The 20,359-nt window shown below is 43.2% G+C and overlaps 1 protein-coding gene across 4 annotated transcripts in view; it reads right to left on the bottom strand.

The window, feature by feature from the left end:
• The window catches only part of LOC110494234 (retinoic acid receptor gamma-A), a 67,215-nt gene that overhangs the window by 18,062 nt on the left and 28,794 nt on the right, over nucleotides 1-20,359 (bottom strand). The window contains exon 1 of one of the 4 annotated variants that reach the window (XM_021569143.3): nucleotides 6,942-7,723. The exons of the other annotated variants lie outside the window; for them this stretch is intronic. Coding sequence (XP_021424818.1) covers nucleotides 6,942-7,086 — 145 coding nt within the window. The 5' untranslated portion in view covers nucleotides 7,087-7,723. Of the gene's footprint in view, nucleotides 1-6,941; nucleotides 7,724-20,359 lie in introns of those variants that run through there. 4 annotated transcript variants of the gene reach the window in all.

Genomic DNA, 20,359 nt, shown 5'->3' on the forward strand with positions numbered 1-20,359 from the left:
TGAATGTGTGTGAGTGTAGCCTGGTTTCAGCTTATGAACATGTTGGAATGTGTGTGTCGGTTTTCAGTGTGACTTTCAGTGTGACTTTCAGTGTGAAATAGGGGAACAACACATACAGTATGTGGGAACAACACACAAGAACACCACCTTAAGCCTGATGTGAGGGAGAAAATGGAGACTACGTCAACTCATCCCATCCTGTATATACCAACAAACAGGAAAACAATCCCCTTGTGTGTCTTCAAACCCATATGCTCCACCATGACCACTGACTCTTTGAGCATGATGTGGGCAAATGTGTGAACTGATTTAGTTCGGGTTGTATCTGTACACTGGTGTTGAACAGACTAATTCTCTATAACAGATAGGCCTATGTTTACAGATAACCAATAAGGATTTACATTTTTTAACCAGGCAAATCATTTAAGAACAAATTCTTATTCACAATGATGGCCTACCCAGGCCTAACCCCGACAACGCTGAGCCAATTGTGCACCATCCTATGGGACTCCCAATCACAGCCAGATGTGATACAGCTTGGATTTGAACCAGGGACTGTGATGCCTCTTGCACTGAGATGCAGTGCTTTAGACCGCTGCGCCACTCAGGAGCTCCAAATAGGCCTGAACCCCAGGAGAGGATATGCTGAGTGCGTGGATGTGTTAATGCGGGGAGGGGGGGGGTCGAAGGGATTTCAGTCTAAAATGTGGAGCAATGGCACTTCCTTTCGTCAGCTGTCTTAAGTTCAATACCTACACCCCCAATCCTCCCTCACCTCCCTTCCCCCTCCCTGGCCTGTCCCATATCCCTCCCTCCCTCTCTCCCCCCTCTGCCTTCCTGCTCTGTTGGGAGGAGGAGCCCTTCCTGTCATTGGCAGTTTCTTTGAAAGGAAAGCCTGTGATAAAACCAGTCTACCGTCCAGGAGATGGCTCCATAAAAACAGCAACACCAAACGCACAGGCAAGAGGGGGTCACACGCACAAACACATGAGCACACACCAGCTCATGCATGCACACACACAATCCGAGAGTAATTATCACACCCTTACTAGAACGACACACAGCCATGGACTATACGGCAAACACACACACATACACACAGATAATGTGGAGAGTAATGCTGCAAGTTCACCTACAGATGTAGGATCTTAATTTGATCACCCTGTTGCAGGGAACTTTTAGGAAATGTACAACTTGTAGTGTATTTGAGGTTTAAAAAGGCTTCTGAAGTTTTTAATTTCCATTTTGAAATGTCAGACTTGAAATTTCAGACTAAATTATTAATATCCATTAATTAAAATCCACATAATACTTCATATTTCCTGTTGCTGCAGGGTTATTTTCCTACTGTAGCAGATTGGCTCAAATTAAGATCCTACATCTGTACTGGCTTCTGCATATGTCCAATACAACTGGGGGGGGGGGGGGGGGGGGGGGGGGGTCTTTTTTAGGGACGGTTGTTAAATCAGGATTGCCCCTCACATTCACCTCACATTGCATACAAAGCAGCCTTTCTTCTTTACAACACCTCATAAAGCTACCTTTTTATTTCACCCCTTTTTTTTTATGAAACGGAGTCAACATTTGGCCTCCCCTCATCTCCCCTACTCACCAACTACCCCTACTTTCCGCACAACACTTTCTTGTCAGATGACCAACACTATGCTTCAAACAGCCATGCCTTCCTAATCCCACCTTGATGAACAACAACACTGAGACAAAAACACACATAGACATATACACACACACACACACACACACACACACACACGTTTCAATTGTTTCCAAACATCCAACCATTGAAGTCAATGTGTTGTGGCCATGGATGGGAAAGACTGTTATGACACAATGAAGAGGGGAAGACAAGCTAGAACAAGACTATATGGTAAAGAATATTCATTACAACAGGTGAGGCTGGCTGCTCCTCATACTACAGTAACTGTTTTTCAATAACTCTACCAAGCTAATCCCATTACTTTTAAGATTGTTTGAGTTACACTGAAATTGGGAAACAATTTGTCATTACTGTCAAGAACCACTAATCCCAGTGCAATACAAGTGGTTCAGTCACCACAATTACTAAAGCACTCATCTGACTGAGTGAGGTTGAGTATCTAAACAACCTAGCTACAAGTCCAACAAGGTATTTCAACTACTTTGCGTTAGCAATTTAAGAACAGGATTCTCAACCAGTAAATCAACATATCAGTCATCAATATATCAATCAACTAATCAGTCACTCAAAATCAACCCCTTTTGTGTGGTCGGCCAGCTTAGCACATCTGAATAGGCCTCAGTTAATAACTCAAACAGCAACTCAAACATACACAGTAGCTAAAGCTTGGCACAGGTTATTTTTGTCTGAAGAGTAACAATCAGTTGACTAGCTACTTACTGGTGTTCTGCTCAGCATTGCTCTGCCACAGGAAGACAGGATCCCCACTTCCTCTGGGGTTGGATCCCAAACTTCGATACATACACACTCCCAGAGACAGACAGACAGACAGACCATACACTAACACACACAGGTGTGTGTGTCACGTCACGCCATTTACAACCATTCTATGTCTATCTGGGAGAAACCATAGAGAGGTGCCTGACGACAGTCCAACATTGTACAAAATATAGTGTACCAGTCAAGAGTGTGCAAGGCTGTCAAGGCAAAGGGAGGCTGCTGTGAAGAATCTCAAAAATAAAATATATTTGGATTTGTTGAACACTTTGTTGCTTACTACATGATTCCATATGTGTTATTTCATAGGTTTGATGTCTTCACTATTATTCTACAATGTAGAAAATAGTAAAAAATAAAGACAAACCCTTGAATGAGTAGGTGTGTCCAAGCTTTTGACCGGTACTGTATAATGTAGAAAATCTTTATATCATGTAAATGAGTGGTTCTCTGACTTTGGAAAACAATTACAGACTAATACAAAAGGTAGGGTTGACTGGGTCCTTCTCCCACTGGCCCTGGCCCAATGGCACTATGACAAAGCCAGTCCAGAGGTGTCCCAGGACACTGTGCAGGACGCATAGGAGTGTACGCACCATGGACAACCAATATTATTTACTGTGCTCCCTTGCCCACTGAAGACAAGCTATAAAATGCTATTCCTGAATTCCATCAGGGGCCTGTGAAATCTGTGCAGGCACAAACAGGGACAGCCGTCTCAGCATTGAGACAGACACACAAAAGCACACACACCACAGACACAAATACACACACCGTCTATGGGATGTATTCTCTCTCACTCTCCCTCTAAACCCTCTCAACTACCATCTACCTCACATATAGTATTTCACTCTGTCTCCCTATCCTTGTTTTAGACAGATTTAATCAAACTGGCCCAAGTATGTTTGTGTAAATTCTTACTGTACAACCTGTTGCCTTTGTGCATGCATGTGTTACTATGGAAACTAAAAACATATACCTGTGAGCGTCAAAGTATTTGCCATTTTTATTTGACCATGAAAAAAGTACATTTATGCTAATGTTTTACTCTACATGCTGCAATGTAGATTTCATCCTGCCTCTCCAAATTTTCTTAGAGAAATATTCTGACTTTACAGTTAATCTGTAACCATATTGTTTAATCCTGAAGGTGTGACCGATGTGAAATGGCTAGCTAGTTAGCGGTGGTGCGTGCTAACAGCGTTTCGATCGGTGATGTCACTCGCTCTGAGACCTTGAAGTAGTGGTTCCCCTTGCTCTGCAAGGGCAGCGGCTTTTTTGGAGCGATGGGTAACGATGCTTTGTGGGTGACTGTTGCTGATGTGTGCAGAGGGTCCCTGGTTCGAGCCCAGGTTGGGGTGAGGAGAGGGACGGAAGCTATACTGTTACAAAGGCACAGCCTTTAAGACAAACTAACATTTAATCCTATTTCACCTGAGCTTCCTAACATAGTCATGACACGTACAATGTGGCCATGTGACCTTCAAGGTGGTAGTGAATAAGACATCAAGGGCAGAGAGGAGAGAAGCAGAGAGAGACAAGGGATTAGTGTTATCACTCCCAGAGAAGACATGCTGGCCTATTTTCTGATGAAAGGACGAAACCCCCTGAATACAGAAGAAGGGATGGAATTGTAGGGGGTAAATCTTAATCCCTAATCAAACCCCCATTCATCCCCCTTTCATCCCTCCTCTTCTTGCTGCCCCGTCCCCTGCAGGCAGTCTAATCTCTTAATTGAGCCTTTTGTAATTATAATTGAATAATTAAAGGCCTTCATTAAAGGCAAAAAAAAAACGTTGACGTATTCTGACAAGACACAAGATCCGAGGGATACTGTATGCATGATTCAGTGAGACCGACACACATATACTGTAAGACAGAAGTTTACTTAAAGCTGTAATACGTAAATTTTTGGTCAACACAACCAAATTCACAGAAATATATGTCATAGATCTGTCATTCTCATTGAAAGCAAGTCTAAGAAGCAGTAAATATGTTCTATGTGCACTATTTCTATACTTCCCATTCTCAAGTTTCCTTTTTGCATCTTTAACTTTTGGTTTCGTACACCAGCTTCAAACAGCTGAAAATACAATATTTTTGTTTATGGAAAATATATTTCACAGCGGTTTAGATGGTACAATTAGGCGAACTACTCAAATTTTAGCAACCAGGAAATGTCGGAGCATCTTTAAGGCAAAAAGGAAAGTAGGGTGCGTGGTATAATGCGAACGTCTAGCAACCCAAAAGTTGCGTGTTCCAATGTCATCAGCCTACTTTTTAAGCTACTTTTTAGCTAACTCTTCCCCTAACCCTTTAGTCTGACTCCTAAGCTTAACCCCTAGCGTAATAAATGTTAGCCACCTAGCTAACATTAGTCAAAACAAATTGCAATTAATAAAATATCATACGAAATGGATGAGGGACATCCACAAGTTAATATATAGGCTACCATAAGGAACATAACATATACTAATTGGAATGTCCAGTGATTTTCTTTTACTATGTTACGTCTACTCCTGAGTCCAGGTTGAACACACTCACAAAGACCCACTTCTTTGAGAATGTGAATGAGTTCTTACTGGTTATTATGCTATCCTACTTTCTAAATTAGATTTTAGTCCGACCTTTCCATGTTTGGCAATGTAAGGGCGAGCCATTGCTAGCTCATCCGTCTGTTGGCAACAATGAGGGCTAACCAGTGTGAATAGAGTGGGTGAATTACGCCTCTTCGCGAGTTATTGTCTCTCGATGTTTACTGAGGTTATTGGGAACAGAGGATGGAAACAGAACACCGGTCTAAAGATGAACACTCAACACTCTAGATCCCTCTTTTCTCTCTCCCCCGCCCGGGGCCATCCACGCCTATCAAAGGACATTTCTGTGGTCTTTAGACCTATTCTGTTTTCTCATTATCTTTGTCTCTTTCTCAAACTGCCTAACAACAGATATTATTTTGTGAAGGCAACCAATCGTACGACCAGAGAAAAGTAGTTTATAAACGGAACTTAATTCACTTAAAGTGTTCGTGGAAAAAATAAATCTCATTATCTTCAATCAAAAAGTGTTGTGGTGGCCACGATGTACATTTGCGCAACAGAAACGTAATAATAAGGACATTTTGGACAGGACATTATAGGACCTAGACTGTTAATAAAGAACGGCTCATAGTTTCGATATCCAATACAACTGTAGCAGTATTTTGTTGTCCTCCTGTCCCCTCAGAAGTTGGCGATTGTATTTAGCGAGTTGAGACCGGCTGTGGTCTCGCTCGTCCTGACAGCTCATTCGTCTTCATTACGGGAACACCGTGGGGCTGACAGCGCCTGAAACCCTGGTGTCTTCACGATTAATGAAGATATATAGGCATTTCACCTTGAAGAACTTAAACTAACCAGCACACGGTGTAGGCCTACTGTCATGAAGTAGAATTCGCCTGGGTCGCAATTATTAAACCGACACAAAAGGCGCTAAGGGGCACAGCCTTGCGTAAACGCGTGTAGGCCATCTGGATGAAATAGATAAATATAACATCTGTAATAGTTTCCTGTGTCTTCCCTGCCTGAACACGTTCTTATAGCGCAATGGCAAGCCCCCCCCCCCCCCCCCCCCTCCATCTTTCATATTCAAATGAGCATGCCAGAAACACCATGTTGCCAGTGCCAGAGTAGGCTATTATCATATGAAATACAGTGGTGAGGGTAGATGGGCTGCATAACAATAACAACTTATTTTCTCACACCCATTGTTTTCACTCCTTTTCACTCATACAGGCATGATGTGTGTTAGCAAAGTGGCAAAGCCTCTAGGAAAAGAGAGAGAGAGAGAGACATGGCCCTGTTATACCCCAAGGCCTCAGTTGTTACTGTAAAGCTGTATTGTCCTACTTACTCATGCTCTAGTTATTCTTCATTAACAGTTTTGCCCTCAAATGAACTTTTAAGTTAGATGATAATTGTGTTTTTAAGTAGGCCTAGTTATTCACATTGCATCAGTTACCCAGATCTCTACTGAAATGGGTCATAGGCTTTCATCGTTGGGCCTCTTGTGATCCCTTTTAAGGATCCCCGTTCATTTTGACTTTGGTAGTTAGCTTCTAAACACCTCACAAGTTCAGGGGGCCCATATTGTGAGAGAAAGCTAAATCAGTCATCTGAAGTCATTCAAAAAGAAAACAAATGTGATGATGAATAAATATGCAGTCCCACACACTGAGCACATAAACAAACAGACTGGAGGACGAGAAAGGGCACTGAGAATCAAATGGAATCGGTCTCTTCCTGTGGAGAGAGCTCTATGATAACACCAGCACTCTGATAAGGACACACATGCACACTGAGATTGTCACTCTTTCCACATGATCACAATAACACCGACGGCCTGATGAGGAGAGTGAAAACCGTGTCTCTGCCCAAACACACACAGCACACACACAAGCCTTTACAGTCTGATGAGTCGAGTGAGGAGACAGAGCAAATACTTCACTTACACTGAACACTGGCTGTCCCACCCCAGGCAAAGGGGTCCAGACCAGGGAAGAAGGGGTTGGCCTTGCCCAGCATACAAGCCCCCTGAGTGGACACGTCGAAGAGCGGCCGAGGGGCCATCCCTAGAGCCTCCATACAGTCAAACATGTTCCTCTCTCTAGCTCCACACACACTATTTTGTCCAACAACCACAACAACACCAGAGTCCTCTTCTGCTGTGGTTGTTCAGCTGAGCTTAGCTAGCAGTGACGTCTCAGAGGAATTTCCTCCCAGAGAAAAACAAGAGCAGCTCAGAGCAGGACTGGCGTTCCAGGCTTGTGGTTGTTGTAATAGTGGACCTCTGTCACTTTCAGTCGGGGTGAACCTTCTCCAGGTGCTGTGCGTCTGTCTCAGCCTCTGCTTGGTTCCACTCTGATAAAGTCCTTGACTGGCTTCTCTCTGTGTATAGGTCTTGGAGTTGAACAGCTTTTTTCCCTTTTGTCTTCTCTTTCTCTCTTCTCTTGAGCTCCAGACTACTTCCCACTCTCACACACAGTCCTCAGTCACCCTCTCCACTGTCTGGGTGATTCTCATTGGGAGTTGTAACTGATCTAAACACCCCCCTCTCCTTAGCTCTCTGGGCCTCTCACACACAGCTAGTGATACTGTGGAGTGAACCAACAGCCTGTTCTCTCAGCAAAGGGGGGGGGGGGGGGGGAGCAGGGAGGGAACTAGAAAGCCAGGGGCGGGCCCATTAGTCTGGTCGGTCACATAACAAACTTTCTATCCTATGTTTTCCCTTTGATTTCCCTTCCTCCTCTTCATATTTCATATTTTACAAATTAAAACAAACACCATGCCTCCCTCCCTGTCTTTCTTTCTATTTCAATTCCAATTTAAGGGCTTTATTGGCATTGGAAACATATGTTTACATTGCCAAAGCAAGTGAAATGGATAATAAACAAAAGTGAAATGAACAATAAAAATGAACAGTCAACATTGCACTCACAAAAGTTCCAAAGGAATAAAAACATTTCAAATGTCATATTATGTCTATATACAGTGTTGTAATGATGTGCAAATAGTTAAAGTACAAAAGGGAAAATAAATAAACGTAAATATCGGTTGTATTTACAACGGTCTTTGTTCTTCACTGGTTGCCCTTTTCTTGTGGCAACAGATCACAAATCTTGCTGCTGTGATTGCACACTGTGGTACTTAACCCAATTGATATTGGAGTTAATCAAAATTGGATTTGTTTTCGAAATCTTTGTGGATCTGTGTAATCTGAGAGAAATATGTGTCTCTAATATGGTCACACATTTGGCAGGAGGTTAGGAAGTGTAGCTCAGTTTCCACCTAATTTTGTGGGCAGTGTGCACATAGCCTGTCTTCTCTTGAGAGCCAGGTCTGCCTTCGGCGCCCTTTCTCAATAGCAAGGCTATGCTCACTGAGACTGTACATAGTCAAACATTTCCTTAATTTTGGGTCAGTCACAGTGGTCAGGTATTCTGCCACTGTGTACTCTTGCTCTTTCTCTCAGCCCCCCTCCTCTTCTCCTTTCTCTATTGAAAAGCCCCCTTCTCCCTCCCTCCCACACAAACTTGAGCCTCCCACATCCCTCCTTAGGGTTCAAACACCAAAGTCATTTATGTGTCCCCAATGCCACTTCATAGTGTCCCCATGGGAGGGCAAATGTAATGAGTCAACAGACAATGTTAAGAGAAGACTGCCATCCTATTGTAAATGAATGCTGAGACTGAGTATACCACACTGTTAGTTTGCATTAATTGGCAAATGGTAATTTCTGATGGTTATATACTGTGTGTGGGACTGTAGGGTGATGGTTAAAGTCAGAGGCGCCACCCAGAGGCCTCAGTGGGGAGGAACAGGGGGGAAACAAATATGCAAACACGCACATATGAGCAGACACAGTCTCGTTCTCCCTTAGCTCTCTCTCTTGTCCTCATTCTCTCATTCTACCCCTCCCCTCCTTAATTATATCCTGCTTTTATTGGAATGAGTCTCAGATCACATTATTGCTGCCCATACTAGTACACTCTGTACCGTTCACCTCTCTCTCTCTCTCTCTCTCTCTCTCTGTCTGTCTGTCTGTCTCTCTGTCTCTCTCTCTCTGTCTCTCTCTCTGTCTCTCTCTCTCTCTCTCTCTCTCTCTCTCTCTCTCTCTCTCTCTCTCTCTCACACAGTCAGTAATTTCAATGACCGTATACTGAACCGCGTCCAGCACCGCAGTGCTAGTTTCATGCACACCACAGTCACTGGGTTCAAACACAAGAAAAAAGTTTGACCAAACACATACAAAACCACAGCAGCAACGTAGACAAAACTTCTACTGACAAAATCTCTATAGAATGCTTATAGAGCTGTGGTGCATTAAAGAGAGAGGGGAAGTCATTTTTACTGATACAGATGTTATTTCATAACATGTGAAGAGAGGAGCATGTTCCATAAATCAACACGTCAGCTGTTTGTACAGTGTGTTCTCCAGTCTGTCTATCATGTTCTCTCTACCTGGGAGATGATTTATGATGATTTAAATCACGCCACAGAATGTTTTATTGATTTGAGTACAGTTGGGGCTTGTCCATCTCCATGGATTGATGATGAACTGGGTGAGGCATTTTGTCAAAGACATTTTGTCAAATCTAAACTAGAAATTGATGAACAGAATTATAGAACACTACGTAAATATGCAGTTAAATTAAATCGTGAGAAAAATACGCTATTTTATAAAAATGCTTTTATTGATTGTAAAAATGATTCTAAAAAGGTATGGTACACAGCTAAGGGCTTACTTGGTACATCTATTTCAACATGCCCATTTAGTGTGGAGGTTGACAGGAGAACAATAACAAAACCAGCTGATGTTGCCAATCATTTGGCAGATTGTTTTCCAAAGAGAAATGTATTTACTGAGCGATAATGTAAACACCCCTTCTTTCATGATCATATTATGAGCAAAAAAACATGACCTTTTAATCTACAAATGGTGTCAGTAGAAGAGGTATTAAACCTATGTAAGTCATTACCCAATGGTAAATCTACAGGTTATGAACTTATGGAAAAAAATGTACTTCGCTATGCTGCTCCCGAGATTTCAGCTCCACTGAAATACATATTTAATTGGTCACCAGAAAAGGGGACATTTGCAAATGTATGGAAGAATGCTAAACTGTGTCCAATCCCGAAAGACAGCAAAGAATCCATTACGCCTTCCAATAGTCGACCAATTAATCTACTCCCTTCACTCAGTAAGATATTGGAGGGTATTGTGAGTAGACAAATATGGGAGTACATGGGAAAATGATCTGATTACAGCCAATCAGCATGCTTATCGCAAAAACCATCCCACTACCACTGTATTGGTTGACATAACTGACCAGTGGCTCAATGCTATGGATAATGGCAGGTTTGTGGGTGTACTATTTTTAGATTTTAATGCAGCATTTGATTTAGTGGATCATGAAATAACTTTGACTAAATTATTGCATCATGGGTTTAACTTCTTAAGGCTGCAGGGGCAGTATTTAGCTTGGATGAAAGGTGCCCAGAGGTGCCCAGAGTAAACGGCCTGCTCCTCAGTCTCAGTTGCTAATATATGCATATTATTATTAGTATTGGATAGAAAACAATCTGAAGGTTCTAAAGCAGTTTGAATGATGTATGTGAGTATAACAGAAGTCATATGGCAGGCAAAAACATGAGAAGAAATCCAAACAGGAAGTGAGAAATCTGAGGTTGTTCGATTTTCAACCCAGGCCCTATTGAATTCACAGTGGGATATGAATGAAGTTGCACTTCCTAGGGCTTCCAATAGATATCAACCGCCTTTAGAAACTTGAATGAGGCTTCTACTGTGTTGTGGGACTGAATAAGAGTTGAACTTTTTATTTTTTTATTTCACCTTTATGTAAACAGGTAGGCTAATTGAGAACAAGTTCTCATTTACAACTGCGACCTGGCCAAGATAAAGCATAGCAGTGTGAACAGACAACAACACAGAGTTACGCATGGAGTAAACAATAAACAATAACACAGTAGAAAAAAAAGAAAAAATAAAAAAAATAGTCTATAGTATGTACATTGTGTGCAAAAGGCATGAGGAGGTAGGCAAATAATTACAATTTAGCAGATTAACACTGGAGTGATAAATGTACAGGTAAGAGATACTGGTGTGCAAAAGAGCAGAAAAGTAAAAAATAAAAACAGTATGGGGATGAGGTAGGTAAATTGGGTGGCTATTTACCGATGGACTATGTACAGCTGCAGTGATCGGTTGGCTGCTCAGATAGCAGATGTTTAAAGTTGGTGAGGGAGACTAAAGTCTCCAACTGCAACGATTTTTGCAATTTGTTTCAGTCACAGGCAGCAGAGAACTGGAAGGAAAGGCGGCCAAATGAGGTGTTGGCTTTAGGGATGATCAGTGAGATACACCTGCTGGAGCGCGTGCTACGGGTGGGTGTTGCCATCGTGACCAGTGAACTGAGATAAGGCGGAGCTTTACCTAACATGGACTTGTAGATGACCTGGAGCCAGTGGGTCTGGCGATGAATATGTAGCGAGGGCCAGCCGACTAAAGCACACAGGTCGCAGTGGTGGGTGGTATAAGGTGCTTTAGTAACAAAACAGATGGCACTGTGATAAACTGCATCCAGTTTGCTGAGTAGAGTATTGGAAGCTATTTTGTAGAGGACATCGCCGAAGTTGAGGATCGGTAGGATAGTCAGTTTTACTAGGGTAAGTTTGGCGGCGTGAGTGAAGGAGGCTTTGTTGCGAAATAGAAAGTTGATTCTAGATTTGATTTTGGATTGGAGATGTTTGATATGAGTCTGGAAGGAGAGTTTACAGTCTAGCCAGACACCTAGGTACTTATAGATGTCCACATATTCTAGGTCGGAACCATCCAGGGTGGTGATGCTAGTCGGGCCTTGGGGATCTCAGACAATATGAAAGAGAGGTTGAACAGGCTGGTAATAGGGGTTGCGACAATGGCGGCGGATAGTTTCAGAAATAGAGGGTCCAGATTGTCAAGCCCAGCTGATTTGTACGGGTCTAGGTTTTGCAGCTCTTTCAGAACATCTGCTATCTGGATTTGGGTAAAAAAGAAACTGGGGAGGCTTGGGCGAGTAGCTGCGGGGGGCGGGCGGAGCTGTTGGCCGATGTTGGAGTAGCCAGGAGGAAGGCATGGCCAGCCGTTGAGAAATGCTTGTTGAAGTTTTCGATTATCATGGATTTATCGGTGGTGACCGTGTTACCTAGCCTCAGTGCAGTGGGCAGCTGGGAGGAGGTGCTCTTGTTCTCTATGGACTTTACAGTGTCTCAGAACTGTTTGGAGATAGAGCTACAGGATGCACATTTCTGCTTGAAAAAGCTGGCCTTTGCTTTCCTGACTGACTGTGTGTATTGGTTCCTGACTTCCCTGAACAGTTGCATGTCGCGGGGACTATTTGATGCTATTGCCGTCCGCCACAGGATGTTTTTGTGCAGGTCGAGGGCAGTCAGGTCTGGAGTGAACCAGGGGCTATATCTGTTCTGCATTTTATGAACGGAGCATGCTTATCTAAGATGGTGAGGAATTTACTTTTAAAGAATGACCAGGCATCCTCAACTGATGGGATGAGGTCAATATCCTTCCAGGATACCCGGGCCAGGTCGATTAGAAAGGCCTGCTCGCAGAAGTGTTTTAGGGAGCGTTTGACAGTGATTAGGGGTGGTCGTTTGACTGCGGACCCGTAGCGGATACAGGCAATGAGGCAGTGATCGCTGAGATCCTGATTGAAGACAGCGGAGGTGTATTTGGAGGGCCAGTTGGTCAGGATAATGTCTATGAGGTTGCCCTTGTTTACAGATTTAGGGTTGTACCTGGTGGGTTCCTTGATGATTTGTGTGAGAATGAGGGCATCTAGCTTAGATTGTTGGACTCTCGGGGTTGTTGGACAGAGTTTGTTAAGCATATCCGAGTTTAGGTCACCTAACAGAACAAACTCTGAAGCTAGATGGGGGGCGATCAATTCACAAATGGTGTCCAGGGCACAGCTGGTAGCTGAGGGGGGTCGGTAGCAGGCGGCAACAGTGAGAGACTTATTTCTGGAGAGATTCATTTTTAAAATTAGAAGTTCGAACTGTTTGGGTATGGACCTGGAAAGTATGACATTACTTTGCAGGCTATCTCTGCAGTAGACTGCAACTCCTTCCCCTTTGGCAGTTCTATCTTGACGGAAAATGTTATAGTTGAGTATGGAAATCTCAGAATCTTTGGTGGCCTTCCTAAGCCAGGATTCAGACACAGCAAGGACATCAGGGTTGGCAGAGTGTGCTTAAGCAGTGAGTAAAACAAACTGAGGGAGGAGGCTTCTGATGTTGACATGCATGAAACCAAGGCTTTTTCGATCACAGAAGTCAACAAATGAGGGTGCCTGGGGACATGCAGGGCCTGGGTTTACATCCACATCACCCGCGGAACAGAGGAGGAGTAGGATGAGGGTGCGGCTAAAGGCTATCAAAACTGGTCGCCTAGAGCGTTGGGGACAAAGAATAAAAGGAGCAGATTTCTGGGCGTGGTAGAATATATTCAGGGCGTCATGCGCAGACAGGGGTATGGTGGGTTGTGGGTACAGCGGAGGGAAGCCCAGGCACTGGGTGATGATAAGAGAGGTTGTATCTCTGGACATGCTGGTTGTAATGGGTGAGGTCACCGCATGTGTGGGAGGTGGGACAAAGGAGGTATCAGAGGCATGAAGAGTGGAACTAGGGGCTCCATTGTAAACTAAAACAATGATAACTAACCTGAACAACAGTATACAAGGCATAATGACATTTGAGAAAGACATACAGAGGCATAAAGTAATCGCAGGTGTTGATTGGGAGAGCTAGCTAAAACAACAGGTGAGACAACAACAGCTAATCAGCTAACACAACAACAGCAGGTAAAATGGCGATGACTAGGCAGAGAGGGTCGGATTAACTACACACAGAGCCTGAGTTCGCGGCTGGGGCCGACAGATAAAAAATAAATAAACAGAATGGAGTACCGTGATTAATGGACAGTCCAGTAGGCATCAGTTATGTAGCCAAGTGATCATAGTGTCCAGGGGGCAACAGTAGATGGAACAGGGAAGCCACCACTACGCTAGCGACACTGCGTTTAAAGTTAGTTGCCCTGGGCTAGTAGGAGCGTCTGCTCCGACGGAGGCCGGATGAAGGCACAGCGGATGGAGTATTCGTCGGCAAACCAGTCGTGGTGGTGCGGTGGGGCACCGTGTCAACAGAAAATCCAAGCCAGATGGCGAAAGAGGTATTGTGGAATTTAGTTTGCTAGCCGGGAGATGTGCCTGGCTCACGGCTAACTGGTGCTAGCTTCGTGGCAGTGGCATTAGCCACTATATCCAATCGGTAGCAGCAGTGATCCGGTGCCAAGGTCCAGAGTTTACAGCAAGGATCCGGTGGAGTATTGGGCTCTAGCCGTGTATGAGTGGGGTTCGGGTGAACAGCTGAGTAGGCCGGAAGGTGGGCCTCAGGGATTGCTTCGGTACTGGGTACCACGGTGAGTGCAAGCTAGCTGTGAGCTAGCTAGCTGCAAGCTGTGAGCTAGCTAGCTGCAAGCTATTACGGCAGGAATCCGGCGTTGATGTGGAGAGACAGTCTGATACTGGTAGACTAGCGAGTGTTATCCAGGCTAAAAACAGGGCTGGTATCTGTGCAGAAGGTAAAAGCCGCTAGCAGTGGCTAACAATGACTAAATAGCTTGTAGCTAATTAGATGGTTAGCTTCTGGAGGTTCTTGAATGTGTTCTAAAATTTAAAATAATAGCGATTAAATTTCACATTGGGTGAGGCAGGTTACTGGAAGGTATAATCAAATTAAAAATCGAAAAGAGATTGAAAATAAATTGAAATATCTATACAAAAAATACGAAAAATACAAAAGTACACGAGAGGACAAACAAACAAACATGTATTCACTGCTACGCCATCTTGGTATGAATGAGTCAGGTTACTGGCAGAGAGCCATTTCCTGGTCACACGCATTCCACATGATATCGACCTGCATTCCGTTGCTCCTCTAGACACAAAGGAATTCTCCGGTTGGAACTTTATTGAGGATTTATGATAAAAACAAATCAAATCAAATCAAATGTTATTTGTCACATACACATGGTTAGCAGATGTTAATGCGAGTGTAGCGAAATGCTTGTGCTTCTAGTTCTGACAATGCAGTAATAACCAACAAGTAATCTAGCCAACAATTCCAAAACTACTACTTTATAGACACAAGTGTAAGGGGATAAAGAATATGTACATGAAGATATATGAATGAGTGATGGTACAGAGCGGCATAGGCAAGATACAGTAGATGGTATTGAGTGCAGTTTATACATATGAGATGAGTATGTAAACAAAGTGGCATAGTTAAAGTGGCTAGTGATACATATATTACATAAAGATGCAGTAGATGATATAGAGTACAGTATATACATATACATATGAGATTAATAATGTAGGGTATGTAAACATTATATTAGGTAGCATTGTTTAAAGTGGCTAGTGATATATTTTACATCATTTCCCATCAATTCCCATTATTAAAGTGGCTGGAGTTGAGTCAGTGTGTTGGCAGCAGCCACTCAATGTTAGTGGTGGCTGTTTAACAGTCTGATAGCCTTGAGATAGAAGCTGTTTTTCAGTCTCTCGGTCCCAGCTTTGGTGCACCTGTACTGACCTCGCCTTCTGGATGATAGCGGGGTGAACAGGCAGTGGCTCGGGTGGTTGTTGTCCTTGATGATCTTTATGGCCTTCCTGTGACATCGAGTGGTGTAGGTGTCCTGGAGGGCAGGTAGTTTGCCCCCGGTGATGCGTTGTGCAGACCTCACTACCCTCTGGAGAGCCTTACGGTTGTGGGCGGAGCAGTTGACGCACCAGGCGGTGATACAGCCCGACAGGATACTCTCGATTATGCATCTGTAGAAGTTTGTGAGTGCTTTTGGTGACAAGCCGAATTTCTTCAGCCTCCTGAGGTTAAAGAGGCGCTGCTGCGCCTTCTTCACGATGCTGTCTGTGTGGGTGGACCAATTCAGTTTGTCTGTGATGTGTACGCCGAGGAACTTAAAACTTACTACCCTCTCCACTACTGTTTCATCGATGTGGATAGGGGGGGTGTTCCTTCTGCTGTTTCCTGAAGTCCACAATCATCTCCTTAGTTTTGTTGACGTTGAGTGTGAGGTTATTTTCCTGACACCACACTCCAAGGGCCCTCACCTCCTCCCTGTAGGCCATCTCGTTGTTGTTGGTAATCAAGCCTACCACTGTTGTGTTGTCCGCAAACTTGATGATTGAGTTGGAGGCGTGCGTGGCCACGCAGTCGTGGGTGAACAGGGAGTACAGGAGAGGGCTCAGAACGCACCCTTGTGGGGCCCCAGTGTTGAGGATCAGCGGGGTGGAGATGTTGTTGCCTACCCTCACCACCTGGGGGCGGCCCGTCAGGAAGTCCAGTACCCAGTTGCACAGGGCGGGGTCGAGACCCAGGGTCTCGAGCTTGATGACGAGCTTGGAGGGCACTATGGTGTTAAATGCTGAGCTGCAGTCGATGAACAGCATTCTCACATAGGTATTCCTCTTGTCCAGATGGGTTAGGGCAGTGTGCAGTGTGGTTGAGATTGCTTCGTCTGTGGACCTATTTGGGTGGTAAGCAAATTGGAGTGGGTCTAGTGTGTCAGGTAGGGTGGAGGTGATATGGTCCTTGACTAGTCTCTCAAAGCACTTCATGATGACGGAAGTGAGTGCTACGGGGCGGTAGTTGTTTAGCTCAGTTACCTTAGCTTTCTTGGGAACAGGAACAATGGTGGCCCTCTTGAAGCATGTGGGAACGACAGACTGGGATAGGGATTGATTGAATATGTCCGTAAACACACCAGCCAGCTGGTCTGCGCATGCTCTGAGGGCGCGGCTGGGGATGCCGTCTGGGCCTGCAGCCTTGCGAGGGTTGACACGTTTAAATGTTTTCCTCACGTCGGCTGCAGTGAAGGAGAGTCCGCATGTTTTGGTTGCGGGCCGTGTCAGTGGCACTGTATTGTCCTCAAAGCGGGCAAAAAAGTTATTTAGTCTGCCTGGGAGCAAGACATCCTGGTCCGTGACGGGGCTGGATTTAATTTTGTAATCCGTGATTGACTGTAGACCCTGCCATATACCTCTTGTGTCTGAGCCGTTGAATTGAGATTCTACTTTCTAGATTCTCTATACTGACGCTTAGCTGGTTTGATTGCCTTGTGGAGGGAATAGTTACACTGTTTGTATTCGGTCATGTTTCCGGTCACCTTGCCCTGATTAAAGCAGTGGTTCGCGCTTTCAGTTTCACGCGAATGCTGCCATCAATCCACGGTTTCTGGTTTGGGAATGTTTTAATCATTGCTATGGGAACGACATCTTCAACGCACGTTCTAATGAACTCGCTCACCGAATCAGCATATTTGTCAATGTTGTTGTCTGACGCAATACGAAACATATCCCAGTCCACGTGATGGACGCAGTCTTGGAGTGTGGAATCAGATTGGTCGGACCAGCGTTGAACAGACCTCAGCGCGGGAGCTTCTTGTTTTAGTTTCTGTCTGTAGGCAGGGATCAACAAAATGGAGTCGTGGTCAGCTTTTCCGAAAGGAGAGCGGGGCAGGGCCTTATATGCGTCACGGAAATTAGAATAGCAATGATCCAAGGTTTTTCCAGCCCTGGTTGCGCAATCGATATGGTGATACAATTTAGGGAGTCTTGTTTTCAGATTAGCCTTGTTAAAATCCCCAGCTACAATGAATGCAGCCTCCGGATATATGGATTCCAGTTTGCAAAGAGTCAAATAAAGTTCCTAATGATTGATTCTATACTTAGGTTGAAACGTTTCTTCGACCTGTAATATAACTTTTTGAAGTTTTTGTCCGAAGTAATGCTCGACCTGCACGAGCGTTTGGATTTGAATACCTAACACGCTAACAAAGTAGCTACTTGGACATAAATAACGGACATTTCCGAACAAATCAAGCATTTATTGTGGAACTAGGATTCCTGGGAGTGCATTCTGATGAAGATCATCAAAGGTAAGGGAATATTTATCATGTATTTTCTGGTTTCTGTTGACTCCAACATGGCGGCTAATTTTATTATTTTTCTGAGCGCCGTCTCAGATTATTGCATGGTTTGCTTTTTCCATAAATTTTTTTTGAAATCTGACACAGCCGTTGCATTAAGGAGAGGTATATCTATAATTCCATGTGTATAACTTGTATTATCATCTACATTTATGATGAGTATTTCTGTTGAATCGATGTGGCTATGCAAAATCACTGGATGTTTTTGGAACTAGTGAACGTAATGTGCCAATGTAAACTCAGATTGTTTTATATAAATATGAACTTTATCAAACAAAGCATACATGTATTGTGTAACATGAAGTCCTATGAGTGTCATCTGATGAAGATCATCAAAGGTTAGTGATTTGTATTTTTTGTGACTATCTTTGGCTGGAAAAACGGCTGTGTTTATTCTGTGGCTTGGTGGTGACCTAACATAATTGTTTGTGGTGCTTTCGCTGTAAAGCATATTTGAAATCGGACACTGTGGTGGGATTAACAACAAGATTACCTTTAAAAAGGTATAAGATATTTGAGGAATTTTAATTATGAGAATTCTGTTGTTTTGAATTTGGCGCCCTGCACTTTCACTGGCTTTTGTCATATCGATCCCGTTAACGGGATTGCAGCCATAAGAAGTTTATAATGAGGCAGCATTGAATTGAGTACAGCCATATCTAACTGACAGGAAACAGTCCACCTATTTCAATGAGTTGTTTTCTTCCCCTCATGCTCCAAACGGTGGAATACCACAGGGCAGCTGCCTTGGGCCACTTCTTTACTTAATATATACCAACGACCTTCTTTACGCCTTGTCTAAAACTCAAGCTACTATATTTGCAGATGATACTACAATTTATACAAATGGACAATCGGTTCAACACATACAGCAAGCTCTATAAGTAGATCAGGGAAATATCAGGGAGTGGTTTTGTTGGAACAAGAAAAGAAAACCAAGGTTATGTTGGTCTGTTCCACCAGGAAAAGGCCAACACAGCATTGTATACAATTAAGTATGGGTGAGTGCAAATTGAGTGGCAGAAGTTGCAGAAACCAAACTAGTAGGGGTGCAGCTAGACAACTGCTTATCATTATTGTCTCAAAAAACGACTCTATGTAAAAAATACAAAATATGCAACTGCAAGCATGATCAGAAGGATAGTTAAATATTTACTGGGGAAGATTCTTAAGCAAATAACACAAGCATTAATTGAGAGTCAGGTGAACTACTGTGCTGTGTTCTGAGGAAATGCATCAGCAATCGAAATTAGGAGGTTGCAGATTGCACAGAACACATCAGCAAGGATTGTTTTAAGGTGGAGATACTGTTCTTCAGGTATAGTCATGCTCAATGCTCTTGGTTGGCCATCAATCAACAAGACAATTGAAAAAAAAAACATTATTCTTTTATTTCACAGTCAAACTCCATTCACAACAGTATTCAGTTTGTAAGAGACAGACATTCAGTAAATACTAGGAATAGATTGTCCACAATCTATGTGTTATCCAGACAGAAAAGAGAAATAGGCAAAAGAGCATTTCAATTTATCGTAATAAAGAAATCAAATAATTTATCTGAGCAAACCAGAAACAGTTCAGTATATAAATTCAAACAATACTTTAGAACCATTGAAATATAACAAATTGGAAGGTTATGAGGTACTGGTCAATATGTCAGTGTATTATGTCTGTTTGTAACAGTGAAATGTGAAAATGTGATTGTATTATAAATTGTATTTTAATGTTTAAGGACTCTTGAAAAGATTAGTCCAAATGAGGACTAAAAGAGATCCTACTAAAATCAAATACATCATCTCTATCGCTCTACCTCATCTCTCGCTCTACCTCATCTCTCTCATCTCTCTAGCTCTCTACTACCTCATCTCCATCTCTCTACCTCATCTCTATCTCCCTAGCTCATCTCTCAATTAAATTCCATTCAATTAAAGGGATTTATATGCATGGGAAACATATAGTACCAGTCAAAAGCTTGGACCCACCTACTCATTCCAGGGTTTTTCTTTATTTGTACTATTTTCTACATGCAATAACATGAAATAACACATATGGAATCATGTAGTAACAAAACAGGTGTAAAACAAATCAGAATACATTTTATGTTTGAGATTCTTCAAAGTAGCCACCCTTTGCCTTGATGACAGCTTTGCACATTCTTGGAATTTTCCCTTGAATGACTTTTGACCGGTACTGTATGTTTACATTGCCAAAGCAGGTGAAATAGATAATAAACAAAGGTGAAATTAGCAATAAAAAATGAACAGTAAACATTACACTCACAGACGTTCC

Source organism: Oncorhynchus mykiss, chromosome 17 (genome assembly GCF_057628025.1).
Source record: "Oncorhynchus mykiss isolate SJ-2025 chromosome 17, ASM5762802v1, whole genome shotgun sequence".
NCBI lineage: Eukaryota > Metazoa > Chordata > Actinopteri > Salmoniformes > Salmonidae > Oncorhynchus > Oncorhynchus mykiss.